Source organism: Pseudochaenichthys georgianus, chromosome 1, assembly GCF_902827115.2.
Source record: "Pseudochaenichthys georgianus chromosome 1, fPseGeo1.2, whole genome shotgun sequence".
In the NCBI taxonomy this organism is placed as follows: Eukaryota; Metazoa; Chordata; class Actinopteri; order Perciformes; family Channichthyidae; genus Pseudochaenichthys; species Pseudochaenichthys georgianus.
Genome location: NC_047503.1, coordinates 22,942,675 through 22,969,427, shown reverse-complemented (window position 1 = coordinate 22,969,427; position 26,753 = coordinate 22,942,675). Strand labels below are relative to the sequence as shown.

Below are 26,753 nucleotides of genomic sequence, written 5' to 3'. Positions count from 1 at the left end.
GGCTGTGTAGTACCCCAAGAGTAATGTTTTCTGGTACAGTATGTATTTTATTATAATAAATGGTTTCTTATATCTTGTTCTTTATCCACCAATTAAAAATTAAAATGCAATATAGAAAGAAATCCTGAGTGATGAACTGCGAGAAAAGACTGAAAAGCAATGTTGAACAGCAGAGACACGCTGCTGCATACCTATTGCCTTATTTAGCAGTGCTCACCGCTCTAGAGTAAAATAATAGTTTAATACAGCTGGGATGCATAATTTAGCAAACTTCATGTGCTTCAGGAATGAATATTCCAGCATTATATATGTACCGTATATTCTACAATTAGAATCTGAGGATCAGGTCTGAACATCCCACGTTTTTTCTTTTCTTTTACAAAACAAATTAAATGTGATGATAGAAGTTTCAAATTACCATTAGACTGCAGTGATATTTCCAGAACCGCTACATGCTGCTCCTACATGTCAAATGATCCTTAAAATCAAAACACCCTCAGACATGAACAAATACTGTGTTACCTTGTTAATTTAATTGGTGGTAAATCATTCCAGTTTAATTTATCTTTTGTTGTATGCTCCCTTTCACTCTCTTTCCATCTGCTTCAGCTTCAGTTGATGGTTCATTACATTTCCGGGGATGCCTACTGTATACAACCTCTGGTAAATAAACTGTGGTGGCGTTATGACAAGAAAAAAATAGATGTCTAACCAAAAGTTATCTTAGCCACCAGCTGCCACCTGTGTTTTTGTTATCATTGTATTTAATAATTTTTATAGGTGAGCTTTTTCTGTAACAAATCTTGTTTGTTGTGCTTCAGACCATTGCAAAAATACACATAGATAAGCTAAACGGTCGAAGTGATCAAGTAATCTCAAAGGTGGTTGTAAGATGTATGTTGCCTGGTAACATGCACATATGTCAGCTGACAGAACATCTGGAGGCTACAAGCGCACAATTCTCAAAGCAACTTTTAGATTAGGCCAGCTACTGTATACTGCAATAAGGTTTGAGAAATATGTCAAATAAGACATTGAATCCATGGAGTTTAGCAGAATAAGGAATACAGCTGCCATTTCCCCACTTTGTGTATAGTTAAACTGCTTCTTGTTAAATGTTTATGTTTTTCCTCACTTGTCCACCCATTGAGTCAAAGGTACTCACTGTGCAGTGAAGAGATGTTACGATTTTGTCTTGATGTATTTTTAAAGGATTGATCCTAACCATGTATAACCTTTAGCATATCATATGCCATGAACTGGTTGTCACGGAAGCTGTTTACATGTTTGGTTTAAATGTAAAACTTCAGATCGTAACAGACTGCCTACTTTTATGATACAAGCAACACATGACAGACTGGAACCAAACCCCCTCTGCATGAACACGTTTTTACTCTGTGTAGCAGTAAGAATAGTTTATTAATCCATATTGTAAAGCAAGACAGAGACAACAACACATTAAGAATTTAATAAAGTCAATTTAATGTTATAATCCGCAACATTTGAGTTGATCTCAATTATGTTGATGAGTTGACATTGCACTGCATTTAAATGGCGTGACTGCACTCCTAAAATAGAGCACACGTTTTTGTGTTGTGGTTAAAGGGACTACAAATAACAGAATAGCCGCAGTTCAATGTGCGCTTTACAGTGACTGTGTCTATATATATTGATTTATGTTTAAGATTATACATACTTACATATTTTGTTGGGTTTTGAATCTCAAAGGCTGTAGTGGAAATTCATAATTTACTTTCTCCTTTAATTCTCATATCAACACGTGTTGCTAATAGAAGATTAGTTTTTGTATGGATGTGGGTTTTCAATATAAGAATTTCCTGTTTTCAGGTAATATATGTAAATGTTCAACAATCTGGAAAGGGGTAGACTAGATACAGTATGGAAGGACATTGCCATTACAGGATAAATATCTCATTATAACAAAATCTTAAAGCTTACATGAACAGGTAATTATGGGATGTGGTAGAGGTAACTGCAAGAAAACATTGTCCTTCATAAAAGCAGGTTGCTCCCTAAGGGTTGAATATTTGTTGCTGCATGGAACAAAATTGAGAAATATAAGAAATTGAGATATTTAAAAGTTGCGGATTACTACAGTAAACTGCATTGTTTCAGACAACAGACACAACTATTTTGCTCAGTTTTCAAATAATCCTTTCATTGATTGAATTGGACTACTAACAGCTACATGTATTCATAATCATGTCACTTAATAACACTATTGTTACTATAAAGAAGAGAGATGCAATGAAGCTACAAATAAACAAATACATCATCACTCACCAATGCAGAGCAATGAATCACCTTTCAGACGTCTCAAATTACTGAAATAAATTTCATTTGCCAGCAATAATAATGTAAGAATAATTAGTTTAAAGGACAAACAATAATAAAAGCAGTGACAGTAGTAGTTATGTAAGTTGAACAAGTGAATGTCGTGAAGTTATCACAACGTCAGAATGGTTTTTGTGGTGCTAACAAACAAAAATGTAGGCTCAGGTCGGAATTAACAAATGATCCTTTAACAACACCACAAACAGTATGGTTACTTACTTCTTCACATCAATAGGCACAGATTGTACTGTATATTCATACAAAATACATATTTATACAAAGAACCAAAACATTATATTGATTACCACATACAAATATTCAAATTTCAACTTAAATATAATTATTAGACGACAGCATAAAAATACATCGCACTGAAATGCACAACTTGTTTTTTTTTTCACATTCTTGAGTAAATACTTTCAAGATGTCTTCTAACATTCATAACTGTTGGTTAGAATAATTAAGGACTTTTATAATGTGTCTCGAAATGTATTTTTCAATCTAGAAGATGTAAGCTTTCATTTTCCAAAATCAATGTCTGGAACCCTTTTGCTATTTTTTAACATTATTAACAACTTTAAAATACAAATGACACAACTCCAAATTTAGATTTCACTGCAACTACTAAACTTAAACAAATAATAAAAACATGTGTGTGCTTCTACAGTATGGTTTATATAAACCTGTCACAGTATGGTTCCACTTATATTGTAAACCAAACATGGCACAGGCTAGTGATTGCTCGGTGCAGATTCAACAATTGATGTGCACACAAGCAGGGAGTTGAAAAAAGAGGCAACACCAACAATAACAAAAGGCTTTCTCATTACACATTGTGCGGAGGCATTTAAAAGAACATTATGGAACATTCACATGAAGGTTGCACTTCACTGTGCAGCTTCCTTTATGTTCTCATTCCCTTGGTTGCAAATGTCAATATGAGAGACATTGAACCGCTGGTCTGTAGTTGGTTGGTAGGCTTTCAATCTGCTAATTTAGCAACAGACTGTTTTTATTGAAATGCTGCAAACTGGATTTTGCCTCTGGCTTGTTGCTAGTTACAAGAAACATGTTATTTACAACCGTTACATAACTGGAAGCCAAGCACAATTTCAATGCTTTCAGAGTCAGACTCAAAGCCACTGCTCATTTATGGCTTCAGGGGGACATGAATGCAGAGTGCATCCTTTGCATCACATAACGTTGAGAGTGTAGTTACATGAAAACTTTGACATACTTACATAATTACAATCACCATGGCATATTTTCAGATTATCTCTATTACGTGATGGTTTTACAGTCCTAGCAGTGAAGCTCCAAGCAGAACTGATTGATTCTCTAACAATCATTTAAACCGGGCAGAGAACATTACGAAACAGCAGTGCACTGACTGTGTAACTATGCTAATTTCAATCAGAGCAGAATTAACTCAATGTGTTGCAATGAAACAGATCATTACAGTATTAAATTAAAGCTAGAGTAGGCAATTTTGGAGAAAAAACAGCAAAAATAAGTTGGAAAAATATCCCTTCATGCCTCCATCTAAAGATACAATTCATGAAGACCACCTCTGGAGTTTGAGTTCATGAGAGATTGGGTAGATGAGTGCAGAGCATGTATTCATGTATCCTTGAATCCATTTATTTTATCAAGTTTTGTGAAGCTGTGTGCATATCTCTGTATTCCTGGTTGCAAGATACATTTCCCCTCAGATACAATAAAGTTAAAGTAGAGGTCTAATCAAATTATTTGATGGGCCTGCTCATAAATTATTTAATTTTTTGTCAGAGCATGTGATTGATGGATTGATGTCGGGATGTAAATTTGACTGATAGAACAAAACATGCTTTTGAAACTAATTCCCAACCCTAGCTTTAATGCAGAGGTGATGAGAGAAGAGGCCTTTGTCACCAAACCGCAATTTGCAAAATTAGATTATTTCCTCTCCTGCAGATTTGAAGACGTCTCATTAATCACAACAAACACCCTGTATGAGGATTGAAAGCCCCTAAAACACATTTATCTGGAATTTGCAAAGGACAATAGGCGCGTTCACACTTTTCCCACTTGAGTTCCGATATAGTTCCGAAATGTTGCGTTCACACCAAAAAGAGCCGGAACTATAATTAGTTCATCAGAACCTTGTTCACCACCTTTTCCATCCCTGCTAGAGAGCAGGGACTTTCGTGGGAGAAAAAGGTTCCTATGTCTGATTGGCTGGGCGGAATGCAAACCACCCCCAGTAAAACTCCCAAAAAGTTTTGTGAACCCGCCATTTTATTAACCTTGCATTAGCATTATTAGCATTAGCATTAGCCCAGCGCACAAACGCAGAGAGACTAACTTATGGCAACACAAAAGAAAACATGGGAGCGGTGGAGATGAGGAGGTGTCGGCGTTCTGGCGATTTACTCGGTGTGAACGCGATCTGTACTAAAGAGTTCTCATGAACTAAGTTCTCATGGACCTTTGTGGGAAAAGTACTGCGGTGTGAATGCGTCTAATCCTTTGTGAGATTTGGTGAAACAGGCCCCATTTCCACATCAACCCTCCTCTCCAAACAGGATATAAACATTAGATTATACTTGTTATCTGCTTTTGTATGGAAATCTGCTCTATTTTAACTAGTAGTCCTGCTGACAAACAAAACAAATCAAAACACAACCCAGTTGGCTTAGGCAACAGAACAGGATTATAGACAAAGTCTGTTTGGCATTATGTAGGAACAAATCTAATAGCATATAATACAAAATATTTCAGGTTCACCCTTGATATCGGCTGACACCAATTACTGCAGAATAAGTAGCAAAACACTTTATGGAGACTTGATTGAGCTGTGTAACTGTTAAATAAAAACTGCTTATAACATTCATTTAAAGCTGACCCGCTCAACGATCCATCTATGCTCAAGAGAAGCTTAAACATCAATATTATCCATCGAGGTGCAGTATTAAATACTCTCTTTATCCATGCGGTTAAAGGAGCCGCTTTGATACAATGCTTCTAAGTCTAATCAAGCAATGCGAATTAAGCGAAAATCTCTACACCGTCTGAATGTAAAATGTGTGGAGCATGATGTGTGTACATTTCTTACATGCATTTGTGTGTGTGTTTGTGGGAATACACTTCAAGAGAACTCTTCAGGTTGAGCACTTGGAGCCCCTCCATTTTGCGTTGGCAAACTGCCCCCGTTGCTTGCAGTGATCTCCGTGTGGCGTGCTGTGATGTAGCTTCGCTTCTTGGAAGACAGGGATTGCTTCCTCCCAGAGCCGCCGCCATTTCCCTCGGCAGGGTCGTAAACCACCACCACAGTGGTATCCATTCTGGACAGCGTGTACATGCTGCTCTGGCGGGTCGGGTGCATCCGCGTTGAGCGAAGTTCCAACTCATCGTAGCTGGATACCTTGATGAAAGGGCACCAACGAAATGCATGCTTGAAGCCAGCGCGAAACCTGGTGCCACATAAAGAGGGAGAGGGAAAGGGTTGAAAAACACTGGGCAGAAAAGTGAGTAAATGTGTGAAGTGGGTATTTTGAGATATATACAATTAAATAAGCAACCAGTTGTATATAATATAGTTCAAAAACAATACTGCACAAAAGGTTAGCTGACAAGAGATTCTATTTAAGGTGCCAGTGAAGCTTTTTAGGTAGTAAGTGACCCGTGTCTAAATATTTGGCTCGTTATGAAATACAAGTCTGTGATGTGGAAGTGCAGTATTTATGGTGAGGGTACTCCACAGTAAAGGGACAGTACTTGTGATCCTGGCTTGGAGCTTTTTCAGAAGGCAATTATTCTTTGAGACACAAAAAAAAAATTACATTTTTAAGAGCAATATCATTTCTTAAACCCCTTTTTTAAACTTTCACAACAACTCATTAATACGGCATTTTAATCACTAGAGAGATTCTATGTTTTCCATCCAATGAGATTACCAGAATACCCTTGATCTTACATATAAAGCACTTAATATAACTCAAGAGGAACTTAACTGTATTACCCTCAGTGAAGAAAATGTGTTTTATCAACAAACAAAAATAAATCCCACTGTGGTTGTTTGATGTAGTAGCGCTGTCAGTAGTAGTTTGGTAGTTACTCACCTGCTGTTGAGGCAGCAGTAGATGATGGGGTTGTACATGGTGGAGCTCATTGCCAGCCACAGCACGGAAAGGTAAACCTGCTGGATGTACTTCCACCTGCTCAGACGCTTGTTAAGACCCATCACAATGAAGTAGAAGTGATAGGGCAGCCAGCAGAGGGCAAAAGTCACAACAACAATGATCATCATCTTCACCACCTGCGAGAAGAAGGAGAGAACGAGGATGAGAAACATTCACCAGCTGTCATTGGTAGCTCTGTTTAGGATTCCTGGAAGCATTAAGAGAGACAGAGTGAAGGGGACAGCACTGTGTGGAGGAAATCATAAACCACTGCACTTCCCTGGAACTGAAAACCTTGGTGGAAGAATGTGGAGCATCTAATTTTAGTAGCTTCTGGATTGCAGAATGTTGGCAGGTCCTGGTAATTGTTATGGAAAACAAGAGAGTATGTACTTGTTGTTTGTTTGATCTTGTCAAATGTATGGCATATCGTGCCACCAACCTGGTCTCACCAGAATACGTGACTCCACCACGACTCCTTAACACCGCAGTAAGTGGAGGAGTCAAGAACTTTGCTACATTTACGTGTCTGCACCACGGAAACAACCCCAATGTAAAGTGAATGAGGCTCCTTTGTCGTGGTGCACACACGCATTTCTACAACGTCCAGCAGTGAGCTTTTATTCTATAAAACATTTTTAAAATCTACTTTATAGCTTGTAGTAACTCACGGGAGGCTTCTTTTATTTTATTTAATAATTTTAATTTTTTATCAGAATGTTTTATGGTGCATTAGTTACCAATTTTTGTTCTCAAAAAACAGTGCATTGTGTGTAATACAACTGTGATTTTTATTAAATTAGTTAGTTTTTAAGGAAGGCCAGAGCTTCAGCTGTGTCAAATAGATTGTTCCCTTTAGTTAACGTTATTTAAAAGATAATTATATTCCTATTTGATCATGTCCCCTTTATTGTAGGCCAATATTAGTCATTTAAAAAATATATAATGATGATAATGATGGTGAAAACCACTCCCCCCACATTGGAATGACGATGGCTACTGACTGTATTTCAAATGCTTTTTGTTTAATAGTAACAATAGTCATTTTTATAACAACAATAAACCAGAAGAAGATCCCGCCGTTACCACAGCAACACAGTATCACTCCCTGATAGTCCAATAGAGCTGAGTCTCCTTCAGCTTCATAAACGGACGAAAAGAGCAATGTGAGCGTCCATTTCCATTGCATAACGGAGGATTTTACACCCGGAAGTAAGTATTCTCTACTGTCGATTGATTTTACAGTGATATCTGCACTACTCATCAACTCAAAAACACCAGATTATCCTTGTTAAGTACACAACATTGATTGGTTTAAATTGTGTACAATGCTTTTCTATTTTTCCCCTTCGATTCGGAGAAACAAATGTTTTTTCAGAGTTTAGGATGGCCGAAGACACTACACTACCCAGAATCCTCAGCTATCGTTCCGCTTTGCTCGACAAACCCCGTGATTAGTCCTCAAGCTCTGTGATTGGTTGACCTCCAACTGCATTCCATATGAAAAAAAACGTTTCGTTAAAGATAAAATCATGCTTTATTCAGCAGTTCTTGCTTTACTCTTTGAAAGTCATCACATGAATGCATTGTAATAAATTGTTTGGCTGCATTACATATTACACATCTGTCATAGTTCTTTATTTATCTACAGAAATCGGGGGTTGCGTTCCAATAGTCTATTTAGCTTAGGAACCTTCCTAACCAAGTGAAATGACCCGGAAGTTCTTCAGTGGCAGCCATGATAAGTGCCGTTCCAATTCTCTAAATGAAAGGAAAAGAGGTTTCAAACTTCCTTTATAAGCTCCTTTAGCTTAGGAACCACTGGACCTCCCTAACTGAAAGGAGAGGAGAAAATGCTGCCCCACAATGCATTGCAGCCGCAGCATTTGCGTCACACAACAGTCGGCCGTTCACGGAAACAAACGATTATGACTGAGAAATGATATCATGAAAGTTACGGTGCTTATTAAGCATTTTAAAACGTATGTGGTAAGTGCTTTTTTCTGAACGTTCATCAGTATTATAATCAAAAAGAGAAATATGAATGTTAGTTTTTACTGAAATGATCAAATAAAGTCAACATTTTACAGTCTTTACTGAGCTGTGTGGGGTTAGACTTTTAAAATATGTTTGAATGGTGATATACACAGTGATAGATGTTAAGGACTAACGTTTATAATAAATACATTTGTATTGATTTTAAGATCTTTTCATAGTTCATACAATCATACGTATTGGGATCATTTGTATTAATGTGGACCGGAGGGAGAGGGTGCCGAGCATAGGTTTCACTTTCCTTTTTTATTTCAATTCCAACTTTGGTCATGAAGAATATGTTTCTCTGTTGTCCATGTTAATAAAGCAAAGCAACAGCATCAGAGCACGGTGCAGAGTCTCTAGATGAGTCCGTTGTTCTTATTAAACATCCATGTTGTAGTCCACTGTATAGAAAACTGTAGTTTCCATAGTTTCCCCACAACAGCAGACGCACATTCATGACGTCCGCTGGCGCATCATAAACACGTCGGATAGTGAAAGTGCATTCAGATTCTCTAAAGTACCGCAGTCTCTTCTCCTAAGTCCTTTTTAATTCTCCTATCCACTATCCCTTAACCCTGTGACGTTTCACTCAGAGGTCAAGGAATAGGAGATAGGGTTAGAATTTAGGAGCTGATTTTTGGATTATCGGAACGCAACCCGGGCCTCAGAATAGACCCGAAACTATTATTTTACCGTTCTGTTTTAATTTCACAATAAAGTTAGTAGTAATAATTTGTTTTGATATTATTGTTTTTTATTAACTACTAGACCGCTGGGTCATGTTAAGACCATCTTTTCTGTGTTGCTGTGGGTTTTTTCCATCGCTTTATAAAAACAATAACAAAATATATCCGTCGTAAACTAAACCAGAAACAGCAGTATATTTTATTTTGTTAACACTGTAAACTTGACAGCTTTTTAACCCAAACCACCTACTGGTTGAAGCACGTTATTACACGTTTAGAGTAATTGCAATGCAGGAAGATTGTGTTGCTTTTTAATGACTGCTTTAAAATGCCGAAACAGCACTTTGAAATGGAATGAAACCCATCGACGGCACACTATCCAAAACAGGAATCGAACGTGTCCTACCCCCCCCCCCCCCCCCCCTTAGGTCACATGCTCCTCCAACAGTGCAACACAATAAAACAGATACACAGAAAAAATAGTGCAGGTAAATACAAAAAGAAAAATAGTAAAAAGTGAAATAGTGCAATAAGAGTCAATATACTAGTGATTGGAATATGATATATTAGATAAATAATTTCTAAGTAGCAGCCAGATGAATGTTATGGATGTTGTTTCAAAGTGCAGGTGTTTAATAGTCTTATTGCCTGTGGGATGAAACTGTCCCTGAGTCTGGTGGTTTTAGTCCGGATGCGGTACCGCCTGCCAGACGGCAGCAGACAGAACAGTTTGTGGCTGGGGTGATGGGGGTCTTTTATAATCTTGAGGGCTTTCTTTAAGGTTAACCTGGTATTTTTACTCCACTACATTTATTTTAGTTACTTTACAGATTTGGATTAATGATGTGAAATATAAACAACCCTTAAATCAGACTTTAGTTACACCTGAGTAAAATTCAGTGAAGGTGATTGTCAAGTGCCAACAATCAGGCGAGATATTTGATAGTTGGTGCTTGAGAAGACTAAATATTTATTTGCAGATCTCTATAAAGTATATTCATTACTCGTTATTCTCTACTAATAGTTAATTAAAAACAGTATATAATGGCTATTTTGCACATCCCTTTCAAGATTTCAAGATTTTCTAAGGTTTATTGACATATCATATACACAACTACGGTGTAGTTATGCAATGAATGAAAAACTTGGGTCACAGGTTCCTCAACAGTGCGTTACAAGACATCTATAAATATGTGTGTATACTTTCACCATTAAACTGTCGTATTCTGCACATTTCTTATTCTATCTACATACATCTTATAAGAGTATAATAAATATGTATAATATCGGTTAAAATAAGTGCTTCAACATAGTTAACATTGCAGGAAAGTTGATTGTCAAGTTCCAAAACAAACCATGCAATATATTAGACGTTAAGTACTTTGTCAGGCTTATTATTTATCTGTAGATCTTTTTTCTTATTTAAAAGAAGACCTCAACCTAAAGTATTCTTTAATGTTTAAATAAAGCCTTATTAGTTTGTCTGTTTTGCACATCCTCCTATCAGGCACTAAACTGTTTTATTGTAGAGATTACTTACAGTATCTTCTTGATATTTTCTATTCTATATTTATATCAATAACCTTCTACTTTCCCACTATATTTTGTATGTACTCTTAATATTTAAATGTTTTCATCAAATATAACACATTCAAAAGTGCTTTACAAAAATGAAAGACATTAAGAAAAAGGCATTTTAAAACAGTCATTAAAAAGCAACACAATCTTCCTGCATTGCAATTACTCTAAACGTGCAATAACGTGCTTTAACCAGTAGGAGGTGTGGGTTAAAAAGCTATCAAGTTTACAGTGTTTACAAAATAAAATATACTGCTGTTTCTGTTGAGTGCCACAGTAAAACTCTGTATAGAGTCTATCAAATGCAAATATATTGCATCAAGATAAAACCCTTGAGATGCATCGTTTCGTTTCAAGGGGGTCCCAGAACAAACTCGAAAAACAACACAAATCACATAACACATCAATGTGAAATAAAGAAATAGATAACCTACCCAATAGCAAAAATGAGTTAGAGCCTAAGCACTGCAATTACCATCTTGTGTTGAAAGTTAGCCGTCTGTGATAGAAAGTGATCTTGGTATGAATCTGCAAAACGTATTAATTGTATTACTATATGTTACATTGAGAGGAATAAGAATAATTTTGAAAGATTTTGGATAAATAATGTCAAAGTCCAGACTGCGCCACATGTGCTGGCCAGTCTTACCTTCTTGTTGCATGATAAAGTACACACTTTTACTACGTGCTAATGGTAATAAATTCCTATTCCTAGAATACAGCAGGATAATATTTCTGAAATATATGCTATATAGGGTAAAGAAAGATAAACTGTTCTTTATCTTACAACTTCTATGGCAAATTGTAAAATGGTATTAAACCATTTTCCTAGTAGTTACACACATTATTAAATAAAAAAATTCTCTTATTTTCTATGAATCCTTTAACAACTATAGGAAGTGAAGTTAATGAATGGTTCTGCATTGTCTCTGTGTGATAACTGGGAACACAATCCAATATAGTGCGTGGCTTCTCAAAAGCAGGCAGCACAGGCACACTACCAGAGACAAAACAGACATCATTGCATTCCTCCCAAAAACTAAACAAAAGTCCTGGCACCCCTTGTTCGGAGTGCATGTCTCAAAGAAGTTTACGGCATCCTGTAAACGGTGCTGGAAGGCTGCTAAACAGTGGTAAAGCAGTCAGTCAGTAGTTGTGTTTAATGCCAGTGTGAACATTTAATTAAGACTTCTATTATCTCTATTGTATTTGCTGGGGACTATTTTTAGCAGCATATTAAAACACAATGTGTTACAGTTTTTTTAAAAAGCTGTCCTTTCCTTTTGAATGAAGTTAAGTTTCTCAATATGATTGCTATGTAAATAAACTTGAGGAGGAGAAACATTTGCTAAGGGATCTTGGGTTGAGTTTAAACAGTCCATATTTAGACTGCCTGTGAACTCCATACAACATATATTACCTACACACGGTATTTCATATGAGGCTAGCTTCTTGAATGTGTAAAGAATGTGTCTGCACTGTAAAAGATGGTTGTGAAATCCACAGTTATTTACAGTGTTTGTGCACAGTAAATTACTGTATACTATTTTAGAGTATAATACCTAGTTTCCAACCAAAAATTACAGTACCTCTGGAGTTAATCTAAAAATATCAGTCGTAACATCCCAACTGTATAACATCTCAGTAACCAATAATGTACTGTAGAAGATCACAGTAACCAACAACGTACTGTAGAAGATCACAGTAACCAACAATGTACTGTAGATAATCACAGTAACCAACAATGGACTGTAGATATTCACAGTAACCAATAATGTACTGTAGATATTCACAGTAACCAACAATGTACTGTAGAAGATCACAGTAACCAAAAAAGAAAGAACCAACCAAAACCCCCCATTTCTAGAATAGCTAAAATATCTAAAATATCTTAAATAAACCAACATCTTTTTCTTAATATACATAATCTTGATGCAGTGTAATTACTAGTTTGGCTATACTAGATATATATTTTTAAGACCCTATGTCTTTGGAAACCGGAAAAACTGTATAGCGTAAGGTGACCAGATTTTCAATATTAAAACTGGGGACATTTTGAGTTTTGCGGTCAATATATCATTAACATATCCAATTTTCTTCACTGTTAAAGAAAAAACGGGGACAATTCTGGCTCAATGTAATTTGAACATTTTAACTGTTGGATACAAACAAGGACGATAGCCCATATATGAGATTTCATAAGTATTTTATTTTGAAACTCTACATCAGAATGTCCTGATTTTCTTTGATTGACTAGATGGGGTGTCCTGCTATCACCCTGAAGTGAAATAAGTATTTCATTTACTTCGAATGACTCTTTGTTTATGGACAGTTTCCAATAAATTATAATCAACATATAGATAGACAATAGATTTAATTTGAGATTTTAAACAGCATACATTTTAAATTGTGTTGTGAGATGGTGTCAACATCAATTGAAATTAGTCACCCAGTGGAAATGTCAGATATGTCTACTTACATTTTACATTCACTCAGTTATAATGTGGTAGTTATATGTAGTTTGTTTTAAATTATTATAGATCACATTATATAGTACATATTTTTTAATTTAAGCTCCAGTATATATGAATATGTTTGGTGTGTTTTTTAGGTATATTTGTTATTGACCGAGTAAACGCTTTTATTTTGAAGGCAGTTTTTACAGGCCTCTACCGTAATGCATAGGATATTCGCACACCGCAATACAACGTGCGTTTCCGAAGTGGGGGCTGGCTTGACCACAGTCTGTGTTTACGCAGTGTTTCCTGACATGAAACGTTTTATTTCACCTTGCTATGTGAACGTATATTAAAAAACGGGGACATTTCCGGGGACAGTTCAACCGGGGAAAGGCCAATACAAACGGGGGTTGCGGTCGGATAATCCAAAAATCAGCTCCTAACGTCTACCCTATTCCTTGACCTCTGAGTGAAACGTCACAGGGTTAAGGGATAGTGGATAGGAGAATTCAAAAGGATTTAGGAGAAGAGACTGCGGTACTTTAGAAAATCCGACTGCACTTTCACTATCCGACGTGTTTATGATGCGCCAGTGGACGTCATAAATGTGCATCTGCTGCTGTGGGGAAACTATGGAAACTACAGTTCTATTTCGTCCCTAATGACCGCCAGAGGCGGTGCTTTTAGCACTGGATATGTCCATCGCACGCATGCGCAGTTCGAGTACCAAATAACAACAAAGTCACCTGTGACCCACGTGACTACGGCTACATAGGCCGGCGTCATTAGTGGATCGGTTCCTTTTCATCTTCTCGCTTCGCGAGAGTACCGTGGTTGCATTTTTGTAACCTACAAACATTCGTTGGAACGTTGGATCTAAGGATTTCCCCGCTTACAGCCGGCTGAGTGCAGTTTCGCGACTATTCCAGTCGGGGCTACGGGCTACCCGTCCCCCAGGAGCTGTGGCCGGCTACGCGGAAAACTTCGACGGACAGGTTGGTGTCGGCTTGGTCGGTGATGGCAGTGTTTCCGCTCCCTCTCCCAGCCAAGCTGTCCTGATTTCTGTCTTGCTTACTACTTGGCTTTAACTTTTTCGGTGACGGCAGATTTTCCGCTCCCTCTCCCAGGAGTTGCCTTGCTGTCCTATTTCGTATCTCTGCTGATTCTCGGCATTGTACCAAGCTATTATTAGCATTTGAGTTTCCAGCTTTAGCTGTGTTTCTTTGTTAATTAGTTAGCAGTAGCATCGCTCAGTCTAACTGTGTCCTGGCGCGCAGCGTTGGCTGACGCCGGGATTACCCGTGCTATCTTGTTTACTATTTTGCTTAACTTTTTTTCTTGGTGACGGCAGCGGTTCCGCTCCCTCTCCCAGGAGTTGCACTTGTTGTGCTATTTTGTACTGCCGAGCTATTATTGGCATATTTGAGTTAACAGTTTAGCTCTGTTTCCTCGGTTAGCTAGTTAGCAGTAGCGGGGCCAGCAGTAGCGGGGCCAGCAGCAACCGCTTGCTAAGCCGGCCTGTTGAGCTTCTGTTTTGTATTATTCAGCTAGGTGAAGGCAGTGCTCTCACTCCCGCTCCCTTTGCTGGTGACTTGGGTGTAGGAAAGTTACATTATGTGTATTTCTGTCGAAAGTACTGGCTTGAAACTATATGCCAGTCTTTATTTCATGCAAAAATACCCAATAAACACGGACATACGATGATATAAAGTTAATACAGATATATTTCAGAAGTATGAATAATGGAAGCACATATTTTAATATCTTCGCCGTATTTTATCATTTTACGAAACGGAAAATACTGGAAACTGTAGATTCTGCTCAACAGGATGTATTTACCAGGGAGGGGGTGAGGTAATCAGGTAAACGGAGTGATACGAAACGAGACGAAGGGGGACGGCGGGAAATGGAGAGAGACGAAGATATACGAAGACAGGCGGCGGGAGATGAAGAGAGGCGGCGGGAGATGAAGAGAGGCTGCGGGAGACTGCGATTGAAGTAAAGTGACAGACAAACATTGAGAATTTAGATATAGTTAGATAGATTTAGAGTTTTGAAGACTCAACTATGATGAAGAGAACTCTGAACGTGAGTCAAGCTTTAAGCTTGTTTTTTGACATGGAGGAGGAGGAATCTGTGATGTTGCCCTCTGTGTCGTAGTTGACAGAAACCGCTTTGAAGCGTGGCACAGATAAAGACAGAAAAAACAGATTTTTGTACATAATGTGTATATATATATATATTTGTATTATATTTATAATAACACTTTTGCCTTATCAGAATGAAATCCCATGCTACCTCAATCAAACTTTCACATTATCATAGTCACATCCCATGTATATATTTCCAGCTTTTAAATGGTTTCGTTGTGTATGTTGGTGTTGTGAAAAATAAAATCATTTTCAAAATCTGTTTTTACGTTTTTGTTGTGATTTTGGGTCCAAAATGTTCATATAGTAGAAGATCACCTACATCCAAACGAAATAAATATAATTAATTATGATGAATACGTTAAGTCTTGTTCATTGTTTTTCACTTTTATTAAATGTTTGATATTTCCGGTGGAAATGGTGGACTATCGGACATTCAAAATGCAGCATATTTCCCCCAAGTGTCTGTCAAAATGCATTTTACGTTTCTAACTTGCAATATCAATATTTCAGCTCTCTTCACTCCAGAAAAGCGATCTCCCTGGGGCATGGTCGGCGGTCACTCCTGATGAACCCGCCAGGGCTGTTTCCTCAGAATGAGAGGAACGTTTTTACCAGGACAGCTTTTTTAAGGGACAGCATCGCCCTGAGATCTATGCTGCTAATATGTTCATGGCCATAACGCCATTTGTAACATAGGCTATGGGAGAATGGTGAAAATAACCAACTGGACTGGGACCAATGGGAAAATGCCTCTTCCCCTCAATGTGAAGCAAAAGATTGAGTCCTATGTTTCCAATCGGTTCCCAAATCTGAACATTGACCAGTGGCATAAGATCAGGAGCCGGGTAAACGAGAGACTGAGGAGCCCCAGAAAAACAGATCCCGAAATCGCTCGTCCTGGTTTCCGCAGCAGATAGGCCTACAGCATGAGTCTGTTACTGTATGTCAGTTATTTTAAATAAAACGGTGAAAACTGAACTTGAAAATTGTTTCCTCTTTTTATTTTCTTTATTATTTTCGGGATGGGGAGACGTGTGTGATTAAAAATTCATTCGCAGAAATGTAAAGTGATCTAACTACGGGAAGAGCCGTGTAAATGGGTGGCCATATGCATTTGAAAAGCAATATAAATCACAGTTATTATGCAATAGGCTATAAAAGCACCATCGATTACCTTTCTCCAATTCAAACTCTTGACGGGAAAAAAGGAAGGTGTAAATGGTTGGGCTATACTGTACTGTATACATACAAAGGCCATTCAATAGACGTTCAATATATAGTATTCGTTTATTAGAGTCGGCTTGACTCGGTTTGCATTCATAAAGAATGCACAAATGTTCACATCAGGCATCTTCAAGTTAAACAATACTAAGTAAACAATTAACACAGTAAATTATGTGGATTAAATCACATTTATTTCGTTACAAATAAACGAAATGACTCGGTTTGCATTCATAAAGAATGCACAAACGTGTTTAATCGTTAATGTCAGATATGTACTAAGTAAATAGCCTACATTAGTTCCTGCTCAAGATTAGATTAAACTTTATTGTTATTGCACAGATTACAGGTACTGAGACAACGAAATGCAGTTTAGCTTCTAACCAGGTGCAACAAGCAGTAAAGTGAAAAGTAATGTTCACAATCTACAGAATAAAATATATAATGAATTGAATGATGAATAAACAGTGAGGGGTATGAATACACTAGATATCAGCCTGTGAGCAGTATGAACAGTGTGTTAATCGTTAATGTCAGATATGTACTAAGTAAATAGCCTACATTAATTTCATGATGGATTAAACCACATTTATTTCGTTAAAAATAAACAAAATGATTAAATGTAGGGTGAATTGCCCTAATGTGGAACATTTTTGCATTTCAGACTTCGGGAATATTATTGCGACATGAAGCCGATACAATAAATCAAAATCCAGTAACATTCTGAAATCCCCAGGATGTGTCCTAATCAAACCAAAAGAGAACATGCAGATATTAAACTCATAAAAGAAATGGTAGACATATTAGTACTCTTAGTGCCAAGTTGTCTCAGACAATCTGTTTTTCTAATGTGGGACAGTTCTGTGCAAAATGTGGGACACTGAAAAGTCTATATTAAAAAGCCTCAGTCACCTTCATTCATGTAATAAAAAAATCTCAGGCCAGTAACACTCAAAGCTACAGTAAATGTGCAATACCATGCTATGTTACTATTTATAATGTTATTGTTGTTACAACACTCATATGAAACAGAACTGTTCTTACAATGTGTGTTGGAACTTGGAAGGTATTAAATTACTATGCATATTTTATTGTGTAAACACACAGCTGATCACCTGAGAGCTGCCGTTTCATTCAGAGCGTTTAAAAAAAACGACGGTCTGATTTCAACAACTCAATGTGTGATTATTATAGCAGTAATATTAGACACTAATAATACAGTAAACTATGAACACTGTACATATTATTGTTTGTCCGTGGGATTAGGATGATCGGTAGTGAGAGCCGCTGCATTTTCCTCCGGTCGGATGTGATATAAAAACAAAGCGATTATTGTTGTTGTTGTAAACTCACGTGGATTAAATGTAGTGCATTCATTTCAACTCGCGAACATATGATACATTAAATGAATGCGAGGATGACGATCGAAAATCGTTTGTTTGACCCTGGATGCATTTCCTGATCTAAAAACATAGCGATGGTTTTGTACTTACGCCAATGTGAATTAAACATTATTTTGTTAAATAAAAACATGGCGATGTTTAGTAAATGATTACATGTCTCTTACTTAAGCACAGAATATGATCCTATCCGTGACATATGGATCTTAACAAATATCCGCTATATCAGATAACTGTAGATCAGCTGTTTATTTCACATGAGTTCCAGTGTGGCAGCTTTTCACGGCTCCCCCTGGTGGATCCATGATCCATTGCAGCTGGTTTCATTATAATTAAATGTATTTATCAAGGGGGCGTTTCAAGTCCTGCGGGGGGGTTTTACTTTTCAGCAGGGGCCCACCCCTTGCCGATCACGGACCCGCACGGGTAGGCGTCTGAAACGAAGCGCTACATCTGTAGTGCCTGTATAGCTCCTCTTGAGCCCGAGGACGGCCATGACCGCTGCCTCTCTTGCCTTGGTCTCGAGCATTTGAGGGAGGGTCTCACGCAGAACGCCTGCATGAACTGTAGCTGTATGCCTCGGGCGCTCAGAGTAGCTAGAGTTGCAGAGGTGGAGCATTTGACGGCAGTCAACGAACACCTCTCCTCGTCACATTTTCCCCCAGAGCAGTTTAGCCTTTCCCGGCGACGTGGGGGAACGGCGGCTATGGGGTCACCCCCCAATAGGAGGTCTAGAAATAGGCTGTCCGCTAAAGTGGATCAATTAGCTGCCGACATGGGTACGATGAAGACGCTCCTCTTGGCCCTTCAGCCAGGGGCCGGTATAGGGGCTGCTAGCCAGCCGCCCGGCCCTCCTTCGGTTGTCGCACCTTCACATGACGACGTCATGTCTCTAGTGGCTTCGTCTAACCTCTTCAACAAAGAGGTGGAGGACGAGGCCCTGCTCACTCCCGAGGAGGCTTCCCACTCCTCTGCTCAGGGTTCTCTGCAGGAGGAGGACGCCTCTATGGCGGCCATTATTCGTGCGGCCCTGACACGCTTACAGCTTCCGGTTCCGCAGGCCGATCCGGCTCAGGCTAGCGCCTGTTTCAGGCGTAGCCCTGCCACTGTCCCCCTCACTGTTCCTCCTTCAGAGGAGTACCTGAGGGAGCTCCATGCATGCTGGAGGGACACCAAGGCCCTCTCACACTCTGATGCCCGGACCTTGGCTGCCATGCAGGATTCGGCGAGAGTGGGGCTGGGTCGCATGCCACCCATTGAGCCCACCATCGCCTCCCTGATTCTGGCTCCTGATGAGGCCCTAAGGCCTGATGCCAGGTGCCCTCTGCCTCAGTGCAGGGTCACAGACAAACTGCTCTGTAGGGCCTACGACGCAGCGGCACGCATGGGTCGTATCGGGAACTCCCTCTCCCATTTAATGCTGGCCGTCTCCACCTCTCTGCAGCAGGCTCCGGCTGAGCCTCCTTTGCTGGGCCTCAGTGATGCATCACTACAGGCCTTTGCGTTAATGACTAGGGAACTGGGGCGAGTTATGTCCTTTCTGGTGCAGACTCGCCGCCAGGTGTGGCTGGTGCAGTCTCCTCTAACGGAGACATGTAGGAGAGTCCTCCGTAGCGTGCCAGTCGAGATTACCGGCGCCCCCCAAGGGGCTCCAGAGGCCTGGGGGGCGAGGCCCTGAAGCCCCGGGGCCGGTCGTCGGCTGCTTCTTCCAGCAGCAGCTCAGTTACTGGGCTGCCTGTACTTCCGACCCCTTTGTAGTTTCCATCCTAACCCGGGGATACGAATTGCAGTTCCGACGCCGGCCCCTAGCCTTCAATCGGGTCAGAATGACAGTTGTCAGTGACCCGGCGAAGGCCTTAGCTCTGGCCCAAGAGTTATCCGCCAAGAAAGTTGGCGGATTCCGTCCAGTGCTGGACCTCAGGGGACTCAACAGATTCCTCAAGGTGCTGCCCTTTCATATGCTGACCACAACAGACACCCTTCGTGTTGTCACACAGGGGGAGTGGTTCGCAACCGTGGACTTGAGGGACGCCTACTTCCACGTGCCGATTGCACCCCATCACTATCAGTTCCGGGTGCTTCCCTTCGGTCTCTCCCTCTCTCCAAGGGTGTTCACCAGGGTCGTGGCGGCAGCTCTCGCACCCCTGCAAAAGCAGGGCGTAAAGGTCCTGCCGTATCTAGACGACTGGCTGGTCTGCGCGCCATCCCGGCCTCAAGTGGCCCAGGATACGGTGCGCCTCTTGTCTCACGTAGCCCGGTTGGGCCTGAGAGTGAACATTGAGAAGAGTTGTCTGGACCCTGCTCAACAGGTTATTTACCTTGGGATGGTCCTAGACTCGGTCGCCATGAGGGCCTATCTGACACCTCGTCGTGTGGACGACATTTCCCACCTTCTTCCCACCTTCAGACTGGGCAAGATGGTGCCTTACATCCAGTACCTCCGGCTCCTGGGCACACTGTCGGCTGCCTCAGCCATTGTGCCCTTAGGCCTGCTGTCTTTGCGCCCCATACAGATGTGGCTGAACAGCCTCCACTTGGATGCCAAGTGGCACAGGCACAGGAGAGTCAGGGTGTCACAGCTATGCCTCTGCTCTCTGTCATGCTGGGGGGACAGGGCCTATCTTCTGATGGGTGCGCCCATGGGCGTCGTCCCATCCCGCCGGGAGACTGTCACTGTGGATGCATGTCTCTCTGGGTGGGGTGCAGTGTGGCAGGGCAGAACTGATCAGGGTCAGTGGTCCACCCAGGAGGGGGCGCACCATATCAATGTGCTAGAGCTTCGGGCTGTGCTGCTCGCACTCAAGCACTTTCTACCCCAACTGGCGGGCAGGCATGTGCTTGTTCGTTCGGATAACATGTCCGCCGTTGCCCATATCAACCACCAAGAGGGCACCAGGTCCGTGCAGCTGCTCCGGCTTTCACAGAACCTCTTGTCTTGGGCGTCTCCCCGCTTGACCAGTCTGCGGGCAGCCTTTTTACCAGGAGACCGGAATCAGGTTGCGGATTTCCTCTCTCGGCACAAACCCCCATCAGGGGAGTGGAGGCTTCATCCAGAGGTGGTGGAGACAATGTGGAGCCTTTTTGGCAAGGCCAAGGTGGAACTTTTCGCCTCGGAAGAATCGAGGCACTGCCCCCTCTGGTTCTCCTGGTCGGAGGTGACCAGCCCGATGGGGCATGATGCTCTGGCGCACGACTGGCCAGACAGTCTCCTGTATGCCTTCCTGCCACTACCTCTGATATTGCAGACGCTTTACAGGGTTCTTACTCAGGGGCACAGGCTCCTTCTAGTCGCCCCCTGTTGGCCGGGGAGAGTCTGGTTCCCACTGCTGCGCAGAGCACCATCCACTCGAGTACAGTACGAGTACAAATGGAAGCTCTTCTCCCACTGGTGTTTGGGTAAGGCCGAGAATCCGGAGCGTTGCTCGGTGGCCACCATTTTAGAGTTTCTGCAGTCCCTTCTAGATAGTGGTCGTTCTCACTCCACCTTGAAGGTCTATACGGCTGCTATATCTGCCCGTCATGTGGGAGTGGACGGCGCCACAGTGGGGCGCCACAGGTTATTGTCCCTCTTCCTGAGAGGGGCTTTACGGCAGCGTCCCCCTAGCACCCCGAGGGCTCCAGCTTGGGACTTGCCCCTAGTGCTGGATGCCCTGTCATCTCCTCCCTTCGAGCCCCTAGCCCAGGTGGAGCTTAAGTGGCTGTCCCTGAAGGCAGCATTTCTGCTTGCCATGATCTCAGGGAAACGAGTTGGAGAGCTACATGCCCTCTCTGTGAGTGATACATGCCTGAGGTGGAACTCCGATGGCTCGGGTGTTGCCCTCTGGCCAAACGTGGCGTTCCTGCCCAAAGTGCTTCCACTAGCCCACTCCAATCGGCCTATCCAGCTGGCGCACTTTAATGTCCTACAGGAGAACGGCACAACTGAGTTGCTGTGCCCTGTGCATGCCCTCGAGGTGTATATTGGTGCTACGGCCCATATACGACAGCCAGAGCAGCTCTTCATCTGCCATGGCGGCACGAGAAGGGGCTGTGCTCTCTCCAAACAGCGGCTGTCCCACTGGGTTGTGGATACAATCACACATGCCTATGGGGCCAGTGGCCGCCCCCCGCCATCAGGGGTGAGATGTCACTCTACAAGGAGCATCTCAACGTCTTGGGCTGCCCTGAGAGGGGTGTCCCTGGAGACTATCTGCGCTGCGGCGTTGTGGGCATCGTCTGGCACATTCTCCAGGTTCTACCGGGTCAATGTCGCCACTCCCCATCCTTTGGGCGTGGTCCTGTTGCCGAGCTCCTCTGCTTCCAGCTAGGTAAGCAAGTGTTCGGATTCTTCATGACATGGTTGGTATAGTCATCCAGTGCTAAAAGCACCGCCTCTGGCAGTCATTAGGGACGAAATAGAACGATAGTTACGGCTGTAACTACGGTTATATGAGTCCCGGATGACCGCCAGAGTTTCCGGTCACTCAGAATTCTTGTGTGCTCGCGAGAAGATTCCGGGAACCGATCCACTAATGACGCCGGCCTATGTAGCCGTAGTCACATGGGTCACAGGTGACTTTGTTGTTATTTGGTACTCGAACTGCGCATGCGTGCGATGGACATATCCAGTGCTAAAAGCACCGCCTCTGGCGGTCATCCGGGACTCATAGAACCGTAGTTACAGCCGTAACTATCGTTTTCTATACAGCGGACTACAACATTGATGTATTATAACTAACGACGGACTACTGTAAACTAATCTAGGGACTCTGCACCGTGCTCTGATGCTCTGATGTTGTTTTATGCTTTATGAACGTGGACAACAGAGAAACATATTCTTCATGACCAAAGTTTGAATTGAAATAAAAAAGGAAAGTGAAACATATGCTCGTCACTCTCTCCCTCCGGTCCACATTAATACAAATGATCCCAATACGTATGATTGTATGAACTATGAAAAGATCTTAAAATCAATAAAAATGTATTTATTATAAACGTTAGTCCTTAACATCTATCACTGTGTATATCACCATTCAAACATCTTTTAAAAGTTGAACAACCCCCACACAGCTCAGTAAAGACTGTGAGATGTTGACTTTATTTGATAATTTCAGTGAAAACTAATGTTCATATTTCTCTTTTTGATTATAATACTGATGAACGTTAAAAACGAAGTTTGAGCAGTGTGGGTTTTATATTAACAGAGTTACACATATTTCAAAACGCAAAGTGTAATAACTGCAGTGGCCTTCCTGTCACTGAGAATAACAAAGATCCTCAGTGAAGCACAAGCCCATGTTTCTCACTAAATTGTAAGTACAACTTATTAAAAAGATCAGTTCAATGCAACTAATGTCGTCTTAGTGTTAGTGCATGATATTAAAATTGGTTTGCCATGAATTTAATGATGGATTGTAAACATTTGAAATCTAGCATTTAAGTGTTTCTCAGTTACAAGGTTGTTGTTTTAATAAATCAGACACCGATGGTGCAGCACTGTACTGTACCTCTTTATATAGGCATTTCTTCCCTAACAAATAGTTTTTGCACTGCGGGGGTACTTGGCTGAATTTCTTTTTCAAAGGGGGTACATTATTGAAAAAAGTTTGAGAATCACTGATCGAGAGAATTCGAACGGTGTTACCGAACAAGATGTGGGCCAAACAACTGGTGATATTCTATAACGGTATAGGCAGATGTATCAGGGGCGTGGCCTTTGTCGAATAACCAGGAAATACACATTTTGATCGCTTCTTCTGTCGTTTACATAAATCTTTTGGTATATTTGGCTCCATAGGAACACTTTGATGCACTTTCAGTACCAGTGTGTGAGGTTGTGGTTGCGATGCCGATATGCAGACGCGTACAGCGAGGACTACAAAAAGACACACGAGGTGACTGGAGATGTGTGTTCAAAACATTGCAAGCTTGAATAAATCATTTAAACCATTTATTTTTGCCAGACTTATGAATATTACTGAATATCATGCTTAATGTGATACAAAGTCCATCTGAGACCTGTGTACACCTTCAGACAGCCTCCAAGTGAAGCGTACGTTGTTTACTCACAGTTTGAAAGCAGCGTGGAGAAGTCTTCAGCTGTGGAGCTGTGAGTGACCCGCCCAGGATAAACTGTGATACGACTTCTGTGGCTTGTTCTTGTTGTCAGTCTTATATTTGTATCATTATTAATATGATGTCGAGTTGATTTGAGACCCGTTTATACTTTCATTCATACCGTCTGTTAGTGAAACATACAGTCTGTCTGAGTTGTTTACACGCAGCGTGGAGAGCTGTGGTAAACAGTGATACGCTCAGAATAAAATGTGATACGACTTCTTTGGGTATCAACCAGCGATCATGTTTAATATTAAAGACTACACACATTGATCCCTTATCAAAACGGTATTCTCCATTATCCAGATAAGATGCGACTGTTTACTCGGTTAAATTTCGATACAGCGACACCCAATGACGAGGGTACTCACATAGGCTACGTTGAGAACTAGAAACACATATATTCATACTTTTTCACACTGTTGTTAACATGTTTTCATTTCTAATTTAACGTTTATGTGGTCTTTGTTCTCATGTGTTTTATCTATTTCTGTATAACTTGGTAATATTAATATGAATTCCTTGTTATTGTTGCATTTCCATGACAGGTGATGAATATAGCTACTACATAACGAAACACATGGCCTGATTTGCATATTTGAACTTAATGTGTGCACTAGATTAGAATACATAATGCGTAAAATGACCACTTATCACAACGTAATGTAGGCTCGCAGGCTGATAAACTCGGATATCTGATTTCGGTGGGTCTTAATGATGCTCAGTCAGTATTGTGGTGACCACCTATTTAACCACTGGGACATCATTCAAACTTGGAACTACAGTTGCGGTTATTGTTCCCACACGGACATGTTATGGGTTACCTATAAATAGTGTGCGCCCTCTTGGCTCTCTCTCTTGTCGACCCGGGCTGCGACCCAACAACATGTCTTTTGCAGCTTGTGAATAAATTACTATTCTTGCACCTTCCTTGCACCGCCTCTGACTCCATATCTCTCGGCACTACAGTATACTATTTCAAAGCAAATGACTATAATAGTTATATGATATGGCTTAAAGTGTACATACATTCGCTCACATTATAAAAGATGGTCGGGTTGAATTGCTCTGACTCTTTTAACAATGTTAATGTGAGAAAATAACCTGTGATGAAAACATTCATCGTATTGATCCGTGGCTCACTCATAACGCACATGGCACAAGGGATTTTTGCTATTGGGACTCGGGTTAGAGTCCAGCATGAACTTTTTTGTTATTTTCATGTCGATGGACACTGAATAATATTTTTGAATAGAGGATTCATAATATTGTTTGCCTAGAACAAAATTAACGATCAAGCAGCATTTTAAATTCTAAATATCCCTGCAAATGTAGCAATGACATTTCTGCTTCTATCTTTGCAAAACGAGTAAACAGTCAAATTTGATCTGGATAAGTGCGGCAAAATGCAGAATACCGTTTTGATAAGGGATCAATGTGTGTAGTCTTTAATATTAAACATGATCGCTGGTTGATAGCCACAGAAGTCGTATCACAGTTTAATCTGAGCGGATCACTGTTTACCACAGCTCTCCACGCTGCGTGTAAACAACTCAGACAGACTGTATGTTTCACTAACAGACGGTATGAAAGTATAAACGGGTCTCAAATCAACTCGACATCATATTAATAACGATACATGATACAAATATAAGACTGACAACAAGAACAAGCCACAGAAGTCGTATCACAATTTATCCTGGGCGGAGCTCTCCACAGCTGAAGACTTCTCCACGCTGCTTTCAAACTGTGAGTAAACAATGTGTGCTTCACTTGGAGGCTGTCTGAAGGTATACACAGGTCTCAGATGGACTTGGTATCACATTAAGCATGATATTCAGTAATAAGTCTGGCAACAATAAATGGTTTAAATGATTTATTCAAGCTTGCAATGTTTTGAACACACATCCCCAGTCACCTCGTGTGTCTTTTTGTAGTCCTCGCTGTACGCGTCCGCATATCGGCATCGCAACCTCACACACTGGTACTGAAAGTGCATCAAAGTGTTCCTATGGAGCCAAATATACCAAAAGATTTATGTAAACGACAGAAGAAGCGATCGAAATGTGTATTTCCTGGTTATTCGACAAAGGCCACGCCCCTGATACATCTGCCTATACCGTTATAAAATATCACCAGTTGTTCGGCCCACATCTTGTTCGGTAACAACGGCACTTATCATGGCTGCCACTGAGGGACTTCCGGGTCATTTCACTTCGTTAGAAAGGTTCCTAAGCTAAATGGACTATTCGGCTTCAGCCGGGGACTGTCCCCGGAAAACGGGGACGTCTGGTCACCCTAGTATAGCGTGACTCTAGGGAATTGTAGTTTTTAAATAGTGTTTTTCCTAAAATTGGAAGTTATAAATAGTACTGAATTAAGAATACACTGAGGGTTTAAGGGGATGGTAAACACATGTGTGTAATCAGATTTTAAATATCAAATTGAGAAATGGGTGAAAATACATTTTAACCATATTTGACCCACACTTGACAGTGCCCCCAGTTTTGACTATACTCACATGATAGCTGAGGTCAAGAGCTCTCTATAACAGTATGTCCCATGTCTGTAGTCCCTTTTTTTGCTTAATTATAAGCCTTCAAAC

The 26,753-nt window shown here is 40.9% G+C and overlaps 1 protein-coding gene across 1 annotated transcript in view; it reads right to left on the bottom strand.

Moving 5' to 3' along the window:
• Positions 1-1,535: 1,535 nt before the first annotated feature.
• Positions 1,536-26,753, bottom strand: part of tacr3a (tachykinin receptor 3a) — a 113,385-nt gene continuing 88,167 nt past the window's right edge. Inside the window, exons 4-5 of the mRNA XM_034078755.2 lie at positions 6,456-6,652; positions 1,536-5,807 (exon numbers count right to left, since the gene is read on the bottom strand). Of these exons, the coding sequence (XP_033934646.1) occupies positions 5,483-5,807; positions 6,456-6,652 (522 nt within the window). The 3' untranslated portion in view covers positions 1,536-5,482. The remainder of the gene's footprint in view (positions 5,808-6,455; positions 6,653-26,753) is intronic.